This window comes from Pavona decussata, unplaced genomic scaffold (assembly GCF_977016875.1).
Source record: "Pavona decussata unplaced genomic scaffold, jaPavDecu1.1 SCAFFOLD_48, whole genome shotgun sequence".
Taxonomy (NCBI): domain Eukaryota; kingdom Metazoa; phylum Cnidaria; class Anthozoa; order Scleractinia; family Agariciidae; genus Pavona; species Pavona decussata.
In genome coordinates, this window is record NW_028145470.1 from 1,691,009 (window position 1) to 1,712,717 (window position 21,709).

The window sequence follows — 21,709 nt, forward strand, 5'->3', positions numbered from 1 at the left end:
CGAGCAAGATTAAAACCTCAGTAAACTTTTAACCGGGGGATTAGCGCAAATCAGCTTTCGAACAACCGGGCCCAAAGAGTAAATCCGACTTTTTCCGATCTTTACCGACGACTGTGTATTCGGTTTCACTCGAACCGTCACGTGTCACGTCACCTGTTTGAAAAGGCGGGAATTTTGGGAGTTATGTAAGGAAATACTGTATTTTGTTGTGTGATAACAATCTTCGCAAAAATTCATCGTTCATTTGGATTGTTCTGCATCTTTTCTCGTCGCGTTTTAGGCCAGCCCTCGGTCTGCAACAAGCCTATATTTGTTTCCATGGCATCAAGTCCCCCCAAAAAACGAGCGAAGAAAGAAATCGCAGAAAATAGCGTCGATATTTTGGCGTCCTACATGGCGAAACGAATGGAAGTTTGTGAATCGGTAGCACATTTTAAATTCAACAAGAAAAGGGTTCGTCTGATTAGCTCTAATGCTGATATCTCGGATACTTGCAAGGGAATCGCTTACTGGATGTGGAGGGAACAACGCGTTCAAGGTGAGGTTAGTTATTAAGACGAACCGGGGTGGATAGGGGGAATCCCATGCAAAAGTGACGTGGGTGATTGTCGTACGTACCTTTAAGGGGTTAAAATTCTTGAGTCGATGGCCCTTAGGATGCTAAAATCTAAAATGACTTCTGTCAGAGGTGTGGTGGTGCCTTTTAGGGTATTGAACCGAAAAATATGAGAGGAAGTAAATGTCAGTCAACTGATTTGGTACCTCTTAGGGGTAAAAACTGTTTTTGGACCACCCCAAAAGAGCAGAATTCTAGTACTTTGTAGGGGTTCTTTTCAAACTTTCCGGGGTTTGAAACTCTTGGTGTATCTTTGGCATGGGACGCACTTGGTATGCACCCTGGGTATGTTATAGCAATTGTGCTATTCAAGAGAATATATTTCCTTGTAAGCTTGAGCACAAATAAACACAGGGACATGAATCAAAAGCCAAGGCTTCAAACAAACACCCCTGGCATTTATTTAAAAATTAGCAGTTTTGACCCGGGCTTTGTACAAGGCCAGCATTTCATCAGGGTCTGGTGTGTTATCAAGAAAAGTATGGATGTGCTCAAAAACATGGATGTCTGATACATGTGCCTGGTGAGCAGTCTCACCCCACAGGTACTGTGACACTGTGCAATTTTGCCATCAACTTGCAGTTGACAATGTTGATGAGACTACAGCAAAATGAGTTGCATAATACAAAGTATATTACATTTAACATGTTCTCTTTGATATTGCAAATATAGAAGAAGGCTAGTGCACATTTCCAACAACTGTCAGCAGCATTAAGTGTTATGGGAAAAATTATTTAATGGGAGTCACTGTTGCAAGGCCAGGCTGGGTTGCATTCTGCAACTGCAAATTTGCACAAAGTTTCAAATACTGTATGTTTGAAGTAATATATCAAACACGAGGAAGAGTCTTTCATCAGATATCCAAACACTGAGAAGTCGGTTGAAAAAGGAGGCGCAGCTGAGTTTTTTTAAACGACTTCGAGGTGTTTGGATATCTGATGAAACACACTTTCGAGTGTTTGATATGGCTTCTCAAATGATCAATAATTCTTGGAGAAATTCAAGGCTAAAGTTGGCAAAATTTTATGGTAATTAGGATCACATATCCAAACCACGGTCACAGTAGTGATTTTCTTTGTTTTCTCTTGATGAATTATTAATGAGTTTGAGAAACCCCTTTAATATTGTGGCAATCAATCCTGCTGAAATTTCTGCTAGTTTACACTTGATTTATTCCTGCAATTTGAGCCGGATAAGTTGCATTTAAAAACATGCTACAAAATTGCAGCAACATTGCATGTGAACAGACCTCTCTCTTTACTCTCTCATCTAACCTGTTCATTGATTCTTTACATGCAATCAGACAACTGGGCTTTGTTGTATGCCCAGAGAATGGCACTCAAGCAAGAAGTTCCTCTCTTTGTTTGCTTCTGTTTACCATCAAAATACCTTCACACTACATTCAGACAGTACAACTTTATGATCAAAGGACTTCAAGAGGTTGAAGAGGTATAGTCTTGGTTTTATTTTTGTGTAATAACAGCTTAACTGTGTGTGTGGTTCAAGAAAATATTATCCATTCCAAGGAGTGCATGACTAGGAGCCTCTATCTGTATTTCTCTGTATTAATTCCTCGAGTGAAAACCTTTCCCAAGTACTGGTACATTCATTTTTAGAACTGTTTTTCCCATTAAAAGGTATGATGTATTCTGTTGACTTGTCATTGATCTTCTTTTATGTAGCCTGTGGTGCAGACAAAATCAAGTGCCAGTAAATACCTTCTGTGAATTCATAGCACCCAAATCCTTGTTCTAGATCCCCAATGGCATACCAGAATCTTTGGCCTTTGCACAAGGTCATTGTTCGATTGTACTGGTGATAGCCATTAGAATCTAAGTACACTTGGTGATTAGCCTTTGCACAAGGTCATTGTTCGATTGTACTGGTGATAGCCAAGAATCTGAGTACTGGTACACACTCTGTGATAAGCATTTGCACAAGGTCATTGTTCGATTGTACTGGTTATAGCCAATTTGATTAAAGCCTAGGATTTCAAAAGTGACTTCCGGTATATTGTTTTTTTTGTTGAGGGTCTTGAACAAGAATTTGGGCCAGGGCTAATTCTCAGACAATTCCCAGATTCCATCTGTTCCATCATCAGACTAAAAATTGTATTAATTTTTTAGTCTGATGATGGTATAGTTTATACCGAAATATAACTGTCACTTGAGATCTTGGTTTTGTACATTTGTTGTCAAAATTTAAAGACAGTGAATCTACTCGGTCTATCAATTATTATCTTATTTACCAGTGGTTTATTACGTCTGTGGCACAGGCTAAAATTTGAACTGAGGATGAAAATATGAAGAAGTGATTATGGCCATATTTGCAGTGATATACACAACTTACAATGTAAGCAGTTGTGAAAAGAAAGCCTGAAAAAAAAATTAGACCCAAGGAGGCTCTAAAGGATTTTTTAACCCTGACCCTCACCATAACTAAGGTGTATGCATCAGCGGAATAAATCAAAATGTCTATCAAAAGTTGAGCATGCAGAACACCGGACGTGGAAATGCAGCATAAAATCGCACAAACACTACAACAATGAAAAACCCTTGAACCTCCTTGAATGGAACTTTGAACCTATGACCTAAAGGATACTGGTGCAGTGCTCTACCAACTGGGCAATCAAGCCAACTGGGAGCTGGTCAATATTATTGCTTTGCCTTATTACTTTCCCAGGGTTTTTAATTAACTTAATTTCTATTTACTTGAATTGTTTCCCAGGAGCTGGCAGCACTGGATATTAATTTTCAACTGCTTCTTGGTGAGCCTGACAAGGTTTTTCCCGATTTTGTCAAGTCCAATAATATCGGTGGTGTAATAACTGATTTTACACCACTGAGGAAACCAATAAAATGGCTTGATGATGTAATGATGAAACTGCCAAAAAGTGTCCCTGTATGCCAGGTTTGTACTTAACCTCAGTGTTGTTCTTTCTCCCCTGTGCTAATACTGTTACTAGGTTTATTCTAGAAAGTTGCCAGTGAGGACCCAGTGGGCGCTTTTTAGAAAAGGGACTCTCTCTGTTTTATTTTTTATATATATACCCTTAGGCACAATTTTGTGCACCCCATTTGAAGCACCAACAAAAATTTTCTGCAGTTTATTTAATTGCGGAAATCCTGCAAAGCCATGCTCTAAAAAAAGCCCTGCCGATGTACAATTAAATACGTAAATTAATTTCCTTAGTATATTTTGTGCTGAATGAACACACAAAAATTAATTTCACAGCCAAGGTTCTTTGTTGCTGGGGATCTAAGGCCGTAGCCTTAGATCAGGAAATATGCAACTTCTGAAGCCACAATCTTACAAATATTTAAAATCGTACGGGTTCAGGGCATTTTCTATATGTGCCCCCCACCTTTGGAATGCACCTTACAGATCCTTAGTATGATAGCCTATATACATTATAGTTTACTACAGTCAGCTGTTTGAACACTGGGGCAAAGATCGCCTATTTAGAGTTATTGATAGGCAATTTTTGTTTTTATAAGCAAAGGTTTAGTAATACATAAGAAAGTAAAAGTCGGTGATAAAATTGAATGACGTTTTAGAGTCATCATGAAACCATTTTCAAGTTCAAAATGATTAGTCGGAAATAGTTCACTGAAGCCAGATTTACATACTAAATAATAATGTAAAATAATAAGCATGTGAAAACTCTCTAATCACTTCCAAAACTTTGGAAGCAAACACAGCTGACTGACAGTGTACAAATTATGGTATCCCAAGGCATTTATTTTATAGTGTATAAGGACAATATTATTGTTTGACTTTTTAGGTTGATGGCCATAACATTGTCCCTTGTTGGCAAGCATCTCCAAAACTGGAGTATGGAGCAAGAACCATTCGACCTAAAATCCATAACCAGTTAAAAGAGTTTCTCACAGAATTTCCACCTGTGATAAAACATCCTTACATAGTAAAAGCAGCAGCCAAGGTTAATAATATAATTTATTTGTCTTTAAATTACAATAAAATTTAGATATTTTGCTATTTTCCAAAGTTCAGAGCTGGGCCTATGCATTGATGTTCTTTGAATAAGTCTGCTCTAGAGTTCAGGTGCTTTGAGTACAGTGGAACCTTAATTTAACAAAGTACTTAGGGACTAGGTAAATTGGTTTGTTATATCGTGAGTTCATTGTATCAAGGTTCTTCTCCATAGAGTTTTAAAAGGCCTGGCTGGAGAATATTGTTTGTTATACCGAGGACTTCATGATATAGAGGTTCATTAGATCAAGGTTCCACTTTATGTGTTGCAATGTTGAGAGGTGTGGTGCTAATTCCTTAGTAGTGTTGTGTCTCATTTTGGTGCTGTTATGTGTAGCGTAACTTTGTGGAAAGCCAGTAATAGATGTCCCCCTTATCCCTTGTCCCAATACTTCATTGCCACTGAACTTTTAGAGCGAAGATTGACCTTCTCAGCCATCTGCGCACCCACAGACAACCCAATGATAACTAAAGTGGTCTTTGTTGACTTTAGGGATAAATGAACAATACTGGGCACAGTTCTTAATTCAGGGCTGACTGATTATTTATGCTTGTCAAGTTATACGTTTATAGGTTTCCTTGTTAACCCAAACAATACTGATTATTATTGTTTTTGTAACATAGACGGACTGGAAGGCAGTGGATAAATTCATTGAAGTTGACCATAATGTCAAAGAAGTTGGCTGGGCTGAACCAGGAACCAAAGCAGGACTGCAAATGTTAGAATCATTTTGCCAAGAAAGACTCAAGTATTTTGCTACGGATAGAAATAACCCCACAAAAAAGGCCTTGAGTGACTTGTCGCCTTGGTTTCATGCAGGTAATATCAGTTATTTCAATAACAATATATTATTATGTTAAACTTACTTTCATTTACTGTCTAATGTTGACAATGTTGGCCGGGGTTATTGATTTTTTTTTTTATATAGTAACTGTTTTAAGTTTGATTCTTTCTTTCATTTTAGTTGTCATAGATATTAGGTTCTTTTAATTAGTGACCCTTAAAATTCAAGGTGAAATAAAGTTTATTTTATGTACCTGTATGTTTGATGTATGTACGCAGTTCAGTTAAAGTTGAAGGCCGCCATAGTGGCCATTCCTGTGGCTGCAAGTGAGCATTATGTACACACATGGACATTTCTAGTGATTTTGTCTTTCTTTGTCACATTTTCCACAAGTGTAAATATACATTCTTATTTATATTCACGACTACTAGACGAGTGTACACGAGAGAATGCACGAGCCGTGATGACTGATTCCGAAGATACACAGCATATTGATACTACATTTTGTGACTTTTGTGTTCGGCGTATTGCTAATTAATTACACGTCTAATTGAAATCTCGAGGTACGAACTTCTTGTACATTTCAAAAACTCGTAAAACGTATGTTTGAGAGGTTGTTGTAAAAAAAAACCATAAAATGCAAATTAAAACCCATTTCTCTTTCCTGTAATGAATTACTTTACCCTATTTCTAATGCTTGAACGGGAAACGATATATATTTCTCGGTTCACTCGCGCGATCGCTTTCTGCAAAACGACGACAGTGATTTCCTGACACCATGTATTTTTGCCAACTTTAAGTGATGTGAAATGAAAAATAAGGCGATCAAGACAAGCAAATCATAATGGTTCAATCCCACGGAAGAAAAGATAATCCTGGAAATGAGGTCACGAAGCTCTTTGCTTGCTTTGCGTGGCTAGTACATGATGTTATCAACGAGAATATAACTAAAATGTGAAAGTGAGGTGGCTTCGTCGGAAATTTGCAGAAAGTCTCCGCTTTCTTCAAAGGAAACTATTCCGGATATCCAAGACTTGTTGGAGTGTGTTTGGAGCTATTGACTTTCCTAGTTCGCTTTTTTTGTCTTCTGAGGAACAGAGAATGCTGGGAATACCCGCAGACAGTACATGTAATGAGCTGATAGAAATCCAGCTGTTGTGTATTTTTACGCTGTCGTTCGAAATATAAATACCCCGTGTAGTTCTTCAGAGACCCTGTCTAACATGCCGTACACAAAGGAACAGCTCAAATATTTTCGAATGATACACATAGTCGTGACGATTTTTTCAGCAGCTTTAAGAAGACTATTCAAGGAAGAATGGCGCAGGTTTTGTGGTTTAACATGGCGTGACGAAGAGCAAGACGGAAGGCAGTTTTTTCTGAATGAGTCAATTGAAAATCGGCGACGAAACAGAAAAGCCCTAAAAACTATTTCCAAAGGGGATTCGTCACACTTTGACAGCTCCATTCTATTCTACTGCCTGTTGTTTTCTGATTCTGTTGGGACTGAACTTAGGAACAATGATCGTTCGATGTATGACGAAATAGACCGACTACGTGATCTGCGAAATGAAGTTTGTCACCTTGCCCCAATCGATGAAGTGGAAAACAGCGATTTTGAGAGCTTTTGTACGGAAGCGATCACTTGTTTCAGAAACCTCGGTCTTTCAACATCTGAATTAAAAGCAGTCGAGAGGGAGAAAAGTTTTAAAACGGATGAAGTTATAAAACTGAAAGAGAAACTAGCAAGAGAACAGATGATTATTGGCGAATATGAGCAGTATTTTTCTAACAAGTTCGCGAAGTAAAATAGTGGATAATTAATTTCACAGAACTAGAAAACGGCCGAAAAAGTGTTCCTATATACCGAACAAGACAATGCCGTAATTCGTGAATATAATAATTCCCAAGTTACGGACCTTCTCTAGGAAATTCAACCCAAGGCCGTACTTAGGTAAGATGAAAGATCTAGGCATTTTGACAGGAAACGAAGTTGAGACCATAAAAAAGCAGAAAAGAAGAAAGATTGGACTTGCTATTCTTTTAGACTCCGTTGTGTACAAGGGATAGACGCTGCTTCAGCATTTATTGATTTGTTGGACAAAACTGATACGGAAGTCGCAAGTTCTTTTATGCACTTTCTCGCCCCGAGTGAACAATTGCAAGAACTTCGAAACTCTTCTCCTGAAACGATTCCGCGGGCGACTTTGAAGTACCCAAAACATTACAAACTTGTCATGCGGACTTTTACAAACGATATTTCTAATCGCGACTGGGAAACCCTAAAACGAAGGTCGGTTGTGTTTCTCCATCATTGTCAAGACTGGGAGACAAAACTGTTTGTTCAGATTCAACTGGCTTATGCCTATGTTATTCAGGGAGAGAGAGAAAAAGAAATGGCTTTGTTAGATAATACTATGAGGAATGCCTGGAAAGCAAAAAATAATTGTCAGCGAATTATGGCAAGGGCGCTACTAACAAAATCTTTGCAGCTCAAGGATGACAAACAGTATTCGGAGGCCAGTGCTTTGGCGGTAGCAGCAAATTCGATGGTGTCGACAATGGAGAACGCAGAAGAGCAGATTGTTTGTCAGAAACGCATTGCTGATTGTATTCTCCTCGAAGACAGTTCACTAGAGGACAAGAAGAAAAGGATAACTCCTCTCTGGAACAAGACCGTTGAATCGTGCTGGACAAACATGGAGAGTGTTCCTAGCTGTGCTTTCAATCTCAGACTTCTTTATGCTGACAAAGGGCGTCTACATCTTGGATTTTCAATGAATGGTTTTCATCCTGATCCAACTAGTGCTTCGGATCTTCAAGAGGCGGAACAGTGTATCCAAACGTTAGAGAAACCAGATTTGAAAACTGAAACTGGGGCCACGTACACCGACGCATTTCGCTTAATCTACAAAAGCAAGATCGCATTTGACCGAAGCAAGCTCGCTGAGTTAAAGGCAGAGGCGGAGAGGAGAAAAATGGAAGCACTATCATTGTATGATGAAGCGGCTGTCATTTGTGAAACTGCCAACAACAATAGCGTGTTGTTTTTGTTGTCGTCACTAAAAGAATACTTGGCAAGTGACAATAAAGGACCAAGAATCGAAAGGCAAAAATATGTTTCAGGAGATACTTTCCAGCTTTTCCGCTGAAAACTAGAATGCTTGTTTTCTTGCAACACGGGGGAGAGTTTGACTTAAAGGGGAAGTATCACGGAAAATTTGATGTCATTTCAAAACCCAAAAATCTTGGTCTGGCAACAGAAACAAACAAAAAAATAATTGTTTAGTTTTGTTTTATATTATCACCCCAGTGCAATAAAACTGTCGGTTAGTGCCTCTGGCCAGAGACAGAGTAGGTTGGAATGGATTAAAACTTGAAAAATGTTAGGCTAATGTTTTTCAAGTTTTCATATTTTTGTTTCCAAAATGCGCTAGAACAGAGTACGAGTTGTTCCTGTCAAGAAGGAGTTGAATTCTCTCCTCTTGTTGTTCTAGATTTATTTTGTGGCAAAGTGAAGGTCTTATTTCACCATTTTTAACAAAAGAGGTAAAAAAACCTCATGATACTTCCCCTTTAAACAATAACAGTATAATGGAATGATGTGTCGGCTATTACTCGAATGGTTACTCCAAAACAAGGTTAGACACCTCATGATTTTTTACACCACAGAAATCTTATTTCAAACGGCCTCGAACCTGGATCATTAGCTTCATATCTCCTAGGTCCTCCTCAGATCCATATCCGCTAGACCAAAGAGCTAGCTGACGAAAATGGCCATTTTTTAAACTTACACTCTGTTTTTTTTATCAGAACCTTTTTTTATAAGAACGTCGAGGCTGAGATTGACCAAAATTTTAAGAACGTGTTAAGAACATCCCTCAGGCTGAGAGTCGATTAAGAAAGTTTTTATTTTGGTAATCTGTATATAAAATCAAGGTAACAAATGTAAATTAACTAAAATGGATGACACACATCTCGGTTTGTCATAATCAGCAGTTCTTGATACCATATCTCAGCAGGCAATGCACTTTGATAGGTTTCCTGGTCGCGTCCCGGCGATGATTTACTAAAATACATACATGTAGTGTATACTATGTAATTTAAGAACATCTTAAGAACGTTTTCAGCCTCAAATCGCGAAAAATATAAGGACGTTCAGCCTCAGATCCAAAATTAGGCGTTCTTATAAAAAGAAACAGAGTGTGTTTGAGAGAGCTAGCCATGACAATAAATGACAGCTAACCGTTTTTAAAGCAGTGCTTAGGCCTAAATAGCGTAGGTCAGTGCTTAACCACCAAAACGGATGTTTGCTCCCTAAATGAAGCTCTGTTCTCTCAGTTCTCGAGGGTCATCTTATTGACTAGACTTCCGGCGACCCAAGTGAAGTCGACTGTACTTCCGGTTTTATTGCGCGACTGGACTCCATCGGAAACCAGGTTTTGTCCACTGGAATCTCGTTGAGAGTATTGGACATGACTGGAGGCAGTTCTCTACCTAACAAATGAGTTTCTGTTCTCGTCTACGCCAGGAAGAGTACTGAATTGTGTAAACATCATAAGGTATCCAGCCTTGTTTTGGATTACCCATTCTAGGAACAATTATGATGTAACGTAAAATTCTGAAAGTAACGACCCCCGTTACTTTCGAATTCAGCAGGCCAAACCGGCCGCTACTTTCGGATGAACAACTGTAACAAAAAGGCCCCTGATGAAATGTTCGTATTCTAATTACTATATCATTTGACTCTGCTGACACACATCTTTTAAATAATAATTTCCAATTGGATTCAGTCAAGTTTGCAATCAAAACACAAATGACACCAAGATCCTACATTCAGTATTGCAGGTCGTTAGAAATTTAAAGTACCTTTTTTAATACCTTTTGAGAACTAACTGCATCTTCAAAAGTGGCTTTCGTGATTTCTCTACATTGGTTTCAAGACGAGAGATTAGAACTTGTACAAATACAGGAAAGGAACTTGTACAGAGAATTAAATTAAATGTTGAATACAGCACAGATGTTAACGTGAAAAGACAAGCTTACAGAAACCATTATTGTACTGTTTGCATGCACGATGTTCAAAGGAGACTCACTTTCGTTTGTACTGTGCAGGTCGTATTAAAATATTTAAACTTTTTATATATCAAACGAAGAAGATTACTTGCATTCGAGCTTGACTAGTGTACAGCTAAAAACCTACCTTTTTGATGATCAAAAACGTGTTCAATAGATCATTCAACAGTGACTTTACTTTACTTTCGGTAAGAAGAGACTGGCGAGAAAAAAATCTAAAGCGGGCGGCTGCTCAGAAGCTGCTCTTTCATTGGTCAGTTTTCCCGCCTTTTCCATAATCTGTTCCGGTTCGATTCCAGTCCCTTGCAAGCAAACAAATCAGCTGACCGAAACTTTTGCTTGGCAGCCATTTTGATCAGTCAGAAATAATTTTGCTCTTCTTTAGCCGCTATAAAGTTGCTGTGACGACTTAAGAAAATTATTTTCCTTCATCAACTCAAGAAAAACAAGAAGTTTTATCAATATTTCAAGCAAGAAAAAACAAGGAAAGAGCTTAGTAATCATTAAACCAGGTTGGAAACTGTGTGAGTAATTGAACCAAGAATTGAAATATCTTTGGATAAATTACAATTTATATTCCAAAACATAAATATTATACTTAATTTTTACACTTGAGGTTTTGGTACGGTGATTAGAATTTAAAACTGGACTCTTGTGCATAGTTGTCATAGTTTTTGGCATATAATTTAGTTTTAATTTTGTTGATTTTGAAAAAAATTTAAAACTAAAACATTAATCTGTCCTTGTTTTTAAATGTATCAATGGTCTGGTGCCTATCTATCTACTGTGTGAATTTAAACATGCCCACCAAATCCATGCCTATCAAACCAGACAACAAGATCTATTGCCACCGCCCTCAGCCAGAACTACCAAATACCAGGGCAGTTCAATGGGGTGCATGCTTATAATTCGCTACCCTCTGAAATAAGATTAGTATCTGACTTCATCAAGTTTAAGTCACTTGCGAAGCAATTTTCAAGCGCCAGTGAACTTATTTTCTTTGACCTTTGTATGATCTATTTATAATAGTACTGTTGTAGTGTGATATGTTGTATTGGATTTTACTCTAATCAGGACCCTGTGAAAACTAGCTTCTTATTGACTAAATCAGATGCTCCTGTATAAATAAATAAATAAATAAATAAATAAATAAATAAATATGCACTTGAGATCACATTTCCAACAAAGTTTCATTTCCTGTGACCTGGGATTCCCCACTTTCTGTCAGAAGCTGATTCATTGTGTGCCTCCTTTCCGTACGTCGTGTTTCCTTAACATTAAAATTCTATTCATTTGGAGGGGTAGATTCTGACAAGTATGGGAGTACAGATGACATAAAACAAAAGAAACAAAAGAAAACAAAACAACTCTTAACAAGACCTAACCACAAAAGTTTGAAAACAATACAAATACAATGCTCTCTAGTACCAGCAGAAGGACCTGGAAGGGGCATAATTCACAAGCATATAGATAGATCTTACTTGAAGTCTTTGTATGTCCAAAAGTGGAACAAATACCAGTTATTATTATCGTATGTTTTATGAAGACAGCACTGCATGTATGCCAAAATGCTGTAACATTAAGCTGTCACCCTCAAAATCAAGGCTTTTTTTGGCAAATGTTCCATTCTCTAATTATCGGACATTCTCCATATACACCTAGGTCAGATTAGCGTGCAAAGAGCCATCCTCAGAGTGCGAGAGTTCCGCAGCAAGGCAAAGGAGTCTGTTGAGGCATTCATTGAAGAAGCTGTGGTGAGGAGAGAATTAGCCGACAACTTTTGCTTCTACAACCAAGATCATTACGACTCAATAAAAGGTGCAAACGACTGGGCTCAGAAAACACTGCAGGATCATGCACAGGACAAACGTGAATATCTTTACACAAGAGAGCAACTTGAGCATGGCCACACCCATGACGACTTGTGGAATGCTGCACAGGTATCGCATGATTGTGAAATAAGTGTGACTTCACCTGGGTTGTTTATCATTAACTGTTAAGCGAGTAGGGAAATCGTTTAATTTTTACCAAAACATCTCTAGTATTTGCATTAGGAGGTACCATATTTATTTGATTAACTGCCCACCTTCGAATAAGTGCCCACTCTGAGAGCCCAAAAAGTTAATAAGCGCCCACCCCATCCCCTCCCAAGAAAAATCATTTCTGTACTAGCCCAGCGTGAAGTATGAGGAGCATCTGTTGTGTTACAACTTGGTTTTAGATAGGGTAGTCAATGAACTTTTATATTGTTTATGGCTTGTTTATGTCAGCTTTTACATTTGTTTTGTCTTGTTGAAGATAAATAAACTTGTTATCATTTGTTTTTTTATTCTCTAAAAATGTCCTTGCTTGCTGAAAATGTTGGGGAAATAATAAGCGCCCACCATCATGGGCCCAAAATTAAATAAGTGCCCAGGGCAGTTAATCGAATAAACAGTGTATATTCCATTGTTAACGATCCAAAAAGACCTTGTGATTTCAGTTGAAGCAAAATGCATGGCTTTTTTTAATCCTGAAACATATAAATCCTAAAGATGGAAACTAAACTAACTTAATTCCTTAGGAGGCCCTTGAAACTGGAAAGTAAGACTGTGTAACCTTTAAACCAGTATGTTGTACTTAAGTTTAGCCTCCCTTGCAGACGCTCTTTTGGCTCGTCATGGGGAGGAAAGATTGCGTGACAAACCAAAAGAGATTTGAGGAAGGATAACTTAACCCCAAGCAAAATTTCCAGAATTTCTTGGCAAATAGCCTGCGCACGCAGACGTATTTCTGGCTGTTGAGATTCTCTCTGGTGGAGAGAATCTCGACAGCCGGAAATAAGTCTGTGTTCGCAGGCTAGTTGGCAAATGGTAAAGAAATTGTGTCTTGTCCTTATCATTGATTCCTTAATCCCATCAAATCATGTCATTAATTTCTTCAGACAGTGGTCACCTATAGTAGTACCGTTAATGTTTGAAGTGCATCAGATGCTCATAGGGATTGGTACGCTCACAATATTTTGCATTGCACTGTAAATATAAAATATATTGTCTTCATTTTTCAGCTTCAGTTGGTTAATGAAGGCAAAATGCATGGTTTCCTAAGAATGTACTGGGCAAAGAAAATTCTAGAGTGGACAGCATCCCCTGAAGAAGGTCTTGAGATATCTCTTTATCTTAATGACAAGTTCTCATTGGATGGTACTGATCCTAATGGCTATGTGGGTAAGGCTGCCTTTTGACATTAGATGGCTTATAATATTTCATAAACAGCTGTTTTACGTAACTAGGGAGTCTTTACCATGCGTCACTGCTTTTGTTTGTCTTAACTGGTTCATTTGCTCAATCTTTCACTTGTTCATTGATATCTATTGTTTGCTGCAGTAGACACAGAATGGACTGTATGGTTCCAGGAAATATCCATACCCACCCCCCCCCCCCCCCCCCCCTCACAAGGAGTTGGAAAATCCAGGTGCAGGGAGGGAGTGTGGACATTTTCTGGAACTACACTTTTATCCCAACAGTTTGTACTGCAGCATGCAGGTCACCACTTCCTTGGCACTTCAGTTGCTGGTATCCTTGAGTAGGGTATTTACTAGTGTGTCTCTGTGCCCTCCTCCCAAAGGGGTATCCCTGCTTTGGTATCCACTGTCCTAGCTTGTCGGTAGCCGAGTTAAGAATGGCCAATATAGCATCTCCCAAATCAGCATGCATTTTGAAGGGATGTGTAAAGCCTGGGGCAAATCAGAACAAAAGTCAGTACGATTTAAAACCTTTAACGAGTTAATGAGATTTGGAGTGTTCCAGATGACTTTCAAGGTCAGGGTGTCAATCAAGGATTTTGATGGGTCAATAGCTCTGGTTCTCTCCAAATCTTCTTAAGTTTATGACCATTCTATTTATCGGGTCAAAGAAGCAAGTTTTTGGGGTTTTGACCTGACTCCCTCTCTTATCTGGAACACTGGAGTTGGTCATTGGGCTGGAGAACTGAAAACAGTTCACGCTCTTTGAGTGCATGAGAGTTCACGCAGGAGTGTAAGAGTTGAGAGATGACTTAAAAGAGTTCTAAGTTTTTGAGAGCATGAAATTCAATGATAGTACTAGGCTTACAAACAAGAGGAAGGAGTTAACATTCTGAGAGTGCATAGTTGAGAGTGAATGAAAATAACTTTCAATTTTTGGAGGCCTAGCCAGAGCAGGGTTCCTACTTTGATTGATTCTAATGATAAGTTAGACAGTTTAAGCATTTGGAGAGTTTTACAGTGCAAATTGTAAGAGTTTCTGGCAACTTGCTAGCCAATATCTCACTTCTCCTTACAATATTACTTAATTAATAATATTACTGAGGGCATGAGAACAAAAGACAACATCCTTCAAAGATGGAATGTCTTGATGTGAAAGCAAATTCTCCTAACTAGAACTACTATAAATATGTGGACAACAGTTAGGAGAATTTACAAGTGGATGCCTATTCATTTCTCGCAGGTTGTATGTGGTCAGTGTGTGGAATACATGATCAAGGTTGGGCTGAGAGGCCAGTGTTTGGAAAGATCCGCTACATGAACTATAACGGCTGCAAGAGAAAATTTGACGTAGCAGAGTTTGTGAGGAAACATGGTGGAACAAAGACTAAAGGCACAACAGTTGAAAGCCCTGCAAACAAGAAACGAAAGACAAAATAACTTTAACTTTGAAACAATGAGACATGACATGTTAAACATTTTGCATATTTATTTTACAAAACTAAGAATTTTTTGAACCACACTGATGGATACTGTTGTTGTTGTTGTTGTTTTTCTGCCATCTACATGCTTCCATGTTCTTGAGTCCAAAACTCCTTTCATGTTTCCAAGACCACATTAGTTAGATACACTAAACCTTTGGGACAATCACTTACAAATTATACTTTCAACAGGATCTGATTTGGGTTTTGCATTTCCCCGGTTTGTTTTTTAAAAACTCTTCCTGTCCTCGTTATAATCAACATCAAACTTCATCTCATTAAGTCTAATAATGATACATGATCAAATGAACTAGTAGTGAGAATGAAGTGACTGAGAAACAAACTTTATGGTAAATAAATAATATTAGAGAGACTTAGAATCACGTCTACAGCAAATGGAGAAAGTCAAGTTTATGTTTTCTTGAAAAAATTAGTGAATAGATGAGAATGGCATACTGTATTTCGCGGACTGGAATGGAGTGGACTGGATTTGTAAAACACGAATTTGTGAAACGCGGACTGGTAAACAATCAAAAGAAAAGAAACAAAACAAAAACAATTTTATTTGTTTGATGATTTATTATAAATCATGGCAACTTCTTTCGACTTTTTACTCATAGATTTATTTTCACTATCCTCCATGTTGAATGTACATGAATGAATGTACGTTTCTGTAAAGAATTTTACAGAATACATTTTACAAGTCTGCGTTTTATAAATCCACCTTTTACAAGTCTTCGTTTTACAAATCTGCATTTTACAAATCTGTGTTTTACAATATTGTGTTTTACAAATCCACTTTGCAAGTCTGCATTTTACAAATCTGCGTTTTACAAGTCCACGTTTTACAAATCCTCATTTTACAAATCCAGTCCACTCCAGTCCAGTCCGCGAAATACAGTATGCTGATCAGAATAGTGCAAAACAATTCTGGTCTTTCTGGCTAATGCAAAACTACTTAGTTTTACTGAGATACCGAAAACAGGGAGCGGCAAATAAAGGATGAATGTGATCACATGGTCATTTCTGCCATTTGTCGTAACTGTAATTCTAAATCTCGCTGTTGTCTCAAATAAAAAAAATCTATAATTATCTGTCTCTTTTACTGCAAGAATGATTTGCAAAACATGATAGCCAAAAAACAAAATACAATGTGCAATAAAATTATGTCTGGTGGTGATTTTCAGATAGTCATCTCTCCTAGCAAAACCTTTGTGCATCAGTATCTTCAGAGATTATTTAGAAAGACTGTCTGTCGTAGTCTTAATTTAATGTTAGGAAACCAGTAAAGAGATTTGTATCAATGCTGGGTTTAATAATTCATAAATTTTTGGACTGAATATTCAGCATTTTCTGGCACTTGGCATGACTTTTGAGTTGCTTTATGTTGAGTTTGTTCATATTTGAGTAATTTTCTTACATTTAGTAAAGGTCATGATCTGTGAATCTTTCAATGATTACATCCACTGCTGACGAGAGGTTCAAATTTTACGTGAAGTAACAATAAATACAACCTGGAAAGATTGCACGCTGATCTAACGCCACATCACTTGTTGAAATCTTTCCTTTCAACAGTGCACTCTATACTAACAAGACAACAGCCATCCACTGTCCTTTAACAAAAATAAAATCTTACTCTGGTTCACATTCCCAAAATATTTTTGTCTTTGCTTTAAAAGTAAATATAACTACACATGTCATCTATACCAAATAACATTTTTTTTCTCTCATGATTTTATCATTATAGTGCTTTGAACATTTATTTCACATAAAATATTAATTTTCTTGTCATTCTAAAACAGCAAAAGCACTTTGATGTAAACTACTATTAAAAATTTTGTTATTAACAACAAATACTACTCTGCAACTCCCCCAAAACTTGCAACAATGTAGCCAATAGTTCACAGTCAATTCACATCATGCGTGACCAGTATTTCCGAGAACGAAATGAACATTCGAATTTCTCCATAATGTCCGACATGTGAATGGAATGTTGAACATTCCTCTGGAAATCTTTCTGGAAAATAAGACACATTAAAAGAAAAAGGATTCAAAATGCTTGGGAAATTGTTTTCCTTGAAATACTTAAAAAGCTGTAATGTAAAGAAAAATTCATAGCTTTATAATGTCAATATACTAGGAAAATTTATATGGGAACTATGAAATCTCATTGGTGATGTTCGAAACTGACATGTAAATTTCAAAACCCTGTTCAAATTTCAAAAATACCAGTCATGCATGACGTGAATTGACAAAAGTTAGAACAAAATTTGTTCTAATCATTAATTCCACTTCAATTAACTAATATGTAATAATTTTATGTAAATACATGTAGTTCTTTTCTGCACACATTTTGGGTAAATAAAGTGAGCTTTATGTCATAGCTTCTGGGTGCTTATTCCCATGTTTGCTGATACAAGCTCCAAATAGTAAGTATTTTTATCTGATACTTAATCTGAATCCTAAAGTGTGACCATTTCTGTGGTACTGCTGCTTTTTGTTGTTGTTGTTGTTGTTTTCTTTTTTGCTGTATAAGAGGCTCTGTGGGTAAAAAGTTGACCTAAAAATGGGTGATTTTAATCTGCTGTGCTATTCATTTGCTATTTTTTTTTTCAGAGCAAACTCTCCTGTAGAGTAATCTATTGTTCCTTGTACATCTTGACTTTGTCTGCTAAATCTTTTCTATCAGCTTTCACCAATGCCTTCATGAGGCTGCTTCTTGTTGCACTTTTTCCCAGCTGACGTTTCCAGGCATTTAACATAGCAATGATCTTGTCACCAACTGAATTATTTTCTGCATCCAGTGCATCAACCTTATCATTCTGGAGACCTAGGTATCTTGCTACCAAGTTCCAGTGTTTGGCCAATTGCTGAGAGAGGTCAGCAATGAGCCCATCTGGGACATCTTCTGCAACTGAACACAGAATTCTTACTCACTGTTTTACTGGACGGTACATATTGTACTACTAGTGTGAAGAGGTACAGGGCTTGCTAACATTACTGGCTTGAGGACAAGACTCTCTTTTTTTTCACAGGAAAACCAGCATGAATTGTCTAAAAGTATTTTTTTACTACTCTTCCCTGGACAGGATGTTAATTCATCACAGGATACCCAGCATAAAGTGACTCATGTTATTCTTCTCCCCCCTGGATGGGATGCTAGTCCATCACAGGATACCCAGCATGAAGTGACTAGGAGTATTACTACTCCCCCTGGATGGGATGCTAGTCCATCACAGAATACCCAGCATGAAGTGACTAGGAGTATTACTACTCCCCCCTGGATGGAATGCTAGTCCATCACACGATCCTAGCATGAAGTGACTCAAATTATTACTTCTCCCCATGGATAGAATGCTAGTCCATCACAAGAGACCGAGCATGAAGTAACTAGGAGTATTACTACTCCCCCCTGGATGGAATGCTAGTCCATCACAGGATACCCAGCATGAAGTGACTCATATTATTACTTCTCCCCCATGGATAGAATGCTAGTCCATCACAAGAGCACAAGCAGAAAGGGACTTGGAGTATTAATACTCCCCCTTGGATGGGATCAGTTAGTCTGTGGCAGGGCTTTCACCCACATTTAATAATCCCTGCCCTGGCAGACCTAGATAGGGAGGAACAATCTTGGTTACATTTTTTAATGTAAACAGTAAATGTTGGTTACAGCATCTCAACAGTGTGTGAAGGGACATTTTCTTCTCTGTTTCCACATGCATAATATCATCAAAATGTACATCAGGAGAGATGATACTACCGGTATTAATTTTGATGTGTACAAGAAATCCAACTAATTCAGAGTTTTAAGAGAATTATAATTATTTCTTCGCTGGTCAAAAAAAAAAGTACAACTAAAATTTTAAAACAAGTACCTGGCTCTGAACCCGAAGGTGTGTCCAGCAATCGCTTTACAACATCTGAAAAGAAAGGAAAGGGATTGTTGTTACCGTGTTGTTCAGACAGTTTAAACTTTAAAGTAAAATTTCTTCTTATGTTCAGCAGAGGTAGAGAGTCATCAGGCAGCACTCAATTTAAAGTAAAGCCCCCAAAGCTCATACTATAGGGATGCACATAGTGCCGTGAAAAATGAATGTTTGGTTTATTGGCAGAGTTGATAACTGAAGGTAAATTGGCCACCGTAAAGAGATTCGAGTGCTGACGTTTTGAGTGGTAGTCCTTCGTCAAAGCGAATCAAGGAATTGTGGGCTGTATCACTTTTAGTTTTAGCACAGGAGCTATGCTATTGATGGGAGCATAGCGATGTGAAGAACAAAGATAAATCAGTGAAATGAAAATAATTTACTGATTCTGTGAGGATTAAGAGTGCCGATTTGGAAGATGAATTTTTGTTCTTATGTTTTGCAGGTTTCTGTGTTACCATCTGATGATGAGAGAAATGCCTGACTGTGATGTGTTTGTACAAGTTGTTAGGCAGATTAAAGTGTCGAGCGACTGATTTAGATGCATCCTTATCATTTCTATGGCTGTGGAACAGTCTACTTGTCAAGCTGCAGCAACCACAACCTCTCAAGTAGCTTTAAATCTGGCTGCAGTGGTTTCTTTATCAGTTCTGAATGTTATTCATGGAAAGCAGGCATTTTTTCCCCATTTATTAAATTTAATATTACATGTAGGTATGCAACAGATTATTTACATTCCATGTTTTAATTTATTTTTATAATATCTAGGGCCTGATGTTTAAGCCTTGTATATTTATAAATGTATTGAATTTGATTGAATTGAATTATAATTCACTACTTTTACCCTTAGAGAAGGAGTTACCAGCACTCCCCCTTAAAGTACTCAATATAGTAAGATTTTATTGGATCCTGATCTAGGATCTTATATGACCATCTAAGATTGCTGTACAGACCAAAACCTTTTCCCGGGTATCTTGAGTACAAATCTGTGAAAATGTTGGTGGAAATAGCATAAACAAAAATGTGTGCAATCAACTTTTAAATTAATACCTTTGTAGTAGGTTTGCCAGTAGAGATATTCTTTACTTTCAGCAAATTTTCAAAGAGCCACAACAGAACCTTTCTTGAAATAGGAGGTTGTCTCTACTGAAAAAAGTCTCTTTGTTCTCATTATTTTTGTATGCAGATTGCCAACACCACCATGTTTTCCTAATACAAACTGAACAACCCAGGACAGTAACATAACAATGATCATCATCAAATTTCTCCTTGTAATATCAATGCTTATTTAACCCCTGAGGTCATGAGAATTAAGGATATGATCACCCAAGCTAAATTTTCTTGATATTTTAATAACTTCTCTCCAGTACTTTTATAAGAAGAGTATGGGGATAAGATAGGAGAATTTGTTTTTTGATGTTAGGGGTTAAGGTGTTATACTGGCCACTCACCAAGAGGAGGGTAGATAAGACTGGTATCAAACTTCTCTCCTTTAAAAACCTTATTTCCTTTGCAGATCCTTGTCTGTGAGCCATGCTGCACTCTTGGTGGAGTAGAACTCATCCAGTTACATGGGAAAAGGTCTGGTTTGGACTTTCTCTTTTGTGCACAGGGTGGGCACAATGAAAAACGTTGCACACTCAGTCTTTGCCACTCTGTTAACAGTGCATCTGTCTCCTAATATTTTTAAGCAAAATGAAATCAATTTTGGGTGAGCATATAAGTGGATGTAAAAAGATATGGAACACTTAGTACATAGTTCACAAGTTCACAAAGATTTCAACAGATTGGGCTGTTAGTCTATTACAGGATACCCAGCATGAAGTGACTATTAGTATTGCTACAAACCTCTGGATGGGATGCTTGTCTTAATAACAGGATAGCAGGAACTGATGGAGTATTACAACTCCCCCCTGGATGGGATGCTAGTCCATCACAGGATACCCAGCATGAAGTGACTAGGAGTATTACTACTCCCCCCTGTATGGGATGTTAGTTCATTACAGGATACCCAGCATGAAGTGACTAGGAGTATTACTACTCCCCCCTGTATGGGATGTTAGTTCATTACAGGATACCCAGCATGAAGTGACTAGGAGTATTACTACTCCCCTCTGGATGGGATGCCAGTCCATCACAGGATCCCAACATGAAGTGACCAGGAGCATTACTACTCCCCCCTGGATGGGATGCTAGTCCATCACAGTATACCCAGCAAGAAGTGACTAGGAGTATTACTACTCCCCCCTGGATGGGATGCTAGTCCATCACAGGATACCCAGCATGTAGTGACTAGGAGTATTACTACTCCCCTCTGGATGGCATGCTAGTCCATCACAGTATACCCAGCATGAAGTGACTAGGAGCATTATTTCTCCCCCCTGGATGGGATGCTAGTCCATCACAGGATACCCAGCATGAAGTGACTAGGAGTATTACTACTCCCCCCTGGATGGGATGCTGGTCCATCACAGGATACTCAGCATGAAGTGACTAGGAGTATTACTACTCCCCCCTGGATGGGATGCTAGTCCATCACAGGATACCCAGCATGAAGTGACTAGGAGCATTATTTCTCCCCCCTGGATGGGATGCTAGTCCATCACAGG

The 21,709-nt window shown here is 38.0% G+C and overlaps 2 protein-coding genes and 1 pseudogene across 5 annotated transcripts in view; 2 read left to right on the plus strand and 1 right to left on the minus strand.

Annotated features, from left to right (window-relative positions):
• LOC146481697 (uncharacterized) overlaps positions 1 to 10,070 on the plus strand; it is a 25,855-nt pseudogene extending 15,785 nt beyond the window's left edge. Inside the window, exons 2-4 of the transcript XR_014864332.1 lie at positions 6,515 to 7,198; position 7,249; positions 7,306 to 10,070. The product of XR_014864332.1 is annotated as an uncharacterized LOC146481697 (transcript). The remainder of the gene's footprint in view (positions 1 to 6,514; positions 7,199 to 7,248; positions 7,250 to 7,305) is intronic.
• On the plus strand, positions 197 to 17,176 carry LOC146481699 (deoxyribodipyrimidine photo-lyase-like). 2 transcript variants are annotated; one of them, XR_014864321.1, is made up of 9 exons: positions 197 to 538; positions 1,920 to 2,065; positions 3,344 to 3,526; positions 4,401 to 4,559; positions 5,234 to 5,429; positions 12,133 to 12,410; positions 13,517 to 13,676; positions 14,937 to 15,907; positions 15,982 to 17,176. XR_014864321.1 is itself a non-coding variant. In XM_085107896.1 (8 exons), exons 1-8 carry the CDS (start codon positions 319 to 321, stop codon positions 15,131 to 15,133), a joined length of 1,539 nt encoding a protein of 512 aa, XP_084964022.1. In that variant the 5' UTR covers positions 197 to 318; the 3' UTR covers positions 15,134 to 17,176. The 2 variants fall into 2 exon arrangements, 1 of the variants encoding a protein (XP_084964022.1); XM_085107896.1 differs by having other exon boundaries at positions 14,937 to 17,176.
• Positions 15,165 to 21,709, minus strand: part of LOC146481700 (malignant fibrous histiocytoma-amplified sequence 1 homolog) — a 15,656-nt gene continuing 9,111 nt past the window's right edge. For both annotated transcript variants that reach the window (XM_085107852.1, XM_085107853.1), the window contains exons 7-9: positions 20,552 to 20,777; positions 19,053 to 19,097; positions 15,165 to 18,088 (exon numbers count right to left, since the gene is read on the minus strand). In XM_085107852.1, coding sequence (XP_084963978.1) covers positions 17,814 to 18,088; positions 19,053 to 19,097; positions 20,552 to 20,777 — 546 coding nt within the window. In that variant the 3' untranslated portion in view covers positions 15,165 to 17,813. The remainder of the gene's footprint in view (positions 18,089 to 19,052; positions 19,098 to 20,551; positions 20,778 to 21,709) is intronic.

Bases quoted from the DNA above. Each gene is read 5' to 3' on its own strand.
- LOC146481699 (XM_085107896.1), top strand. From the start codon at position 319: ATGGCATCAAGTCCCCCCAAAAAACGAGCGAAGAAAGAAATCGCAGAA. The intron at 4,560-5,233 runs GTTAATAATATA...TTTGTAACATAG, and splicing joins TAGTAAAAGCAGCAGCCAAG to ACGGACTGGAAGGCAGTGGA. The intron at 13,677-14,936 runs GTAAGGCTGCCT...CATTTCTCGCAG, and splicing joins TGATCCTAATGGCTATGTGG to GTTGTATGTGGTCAGTGTGT.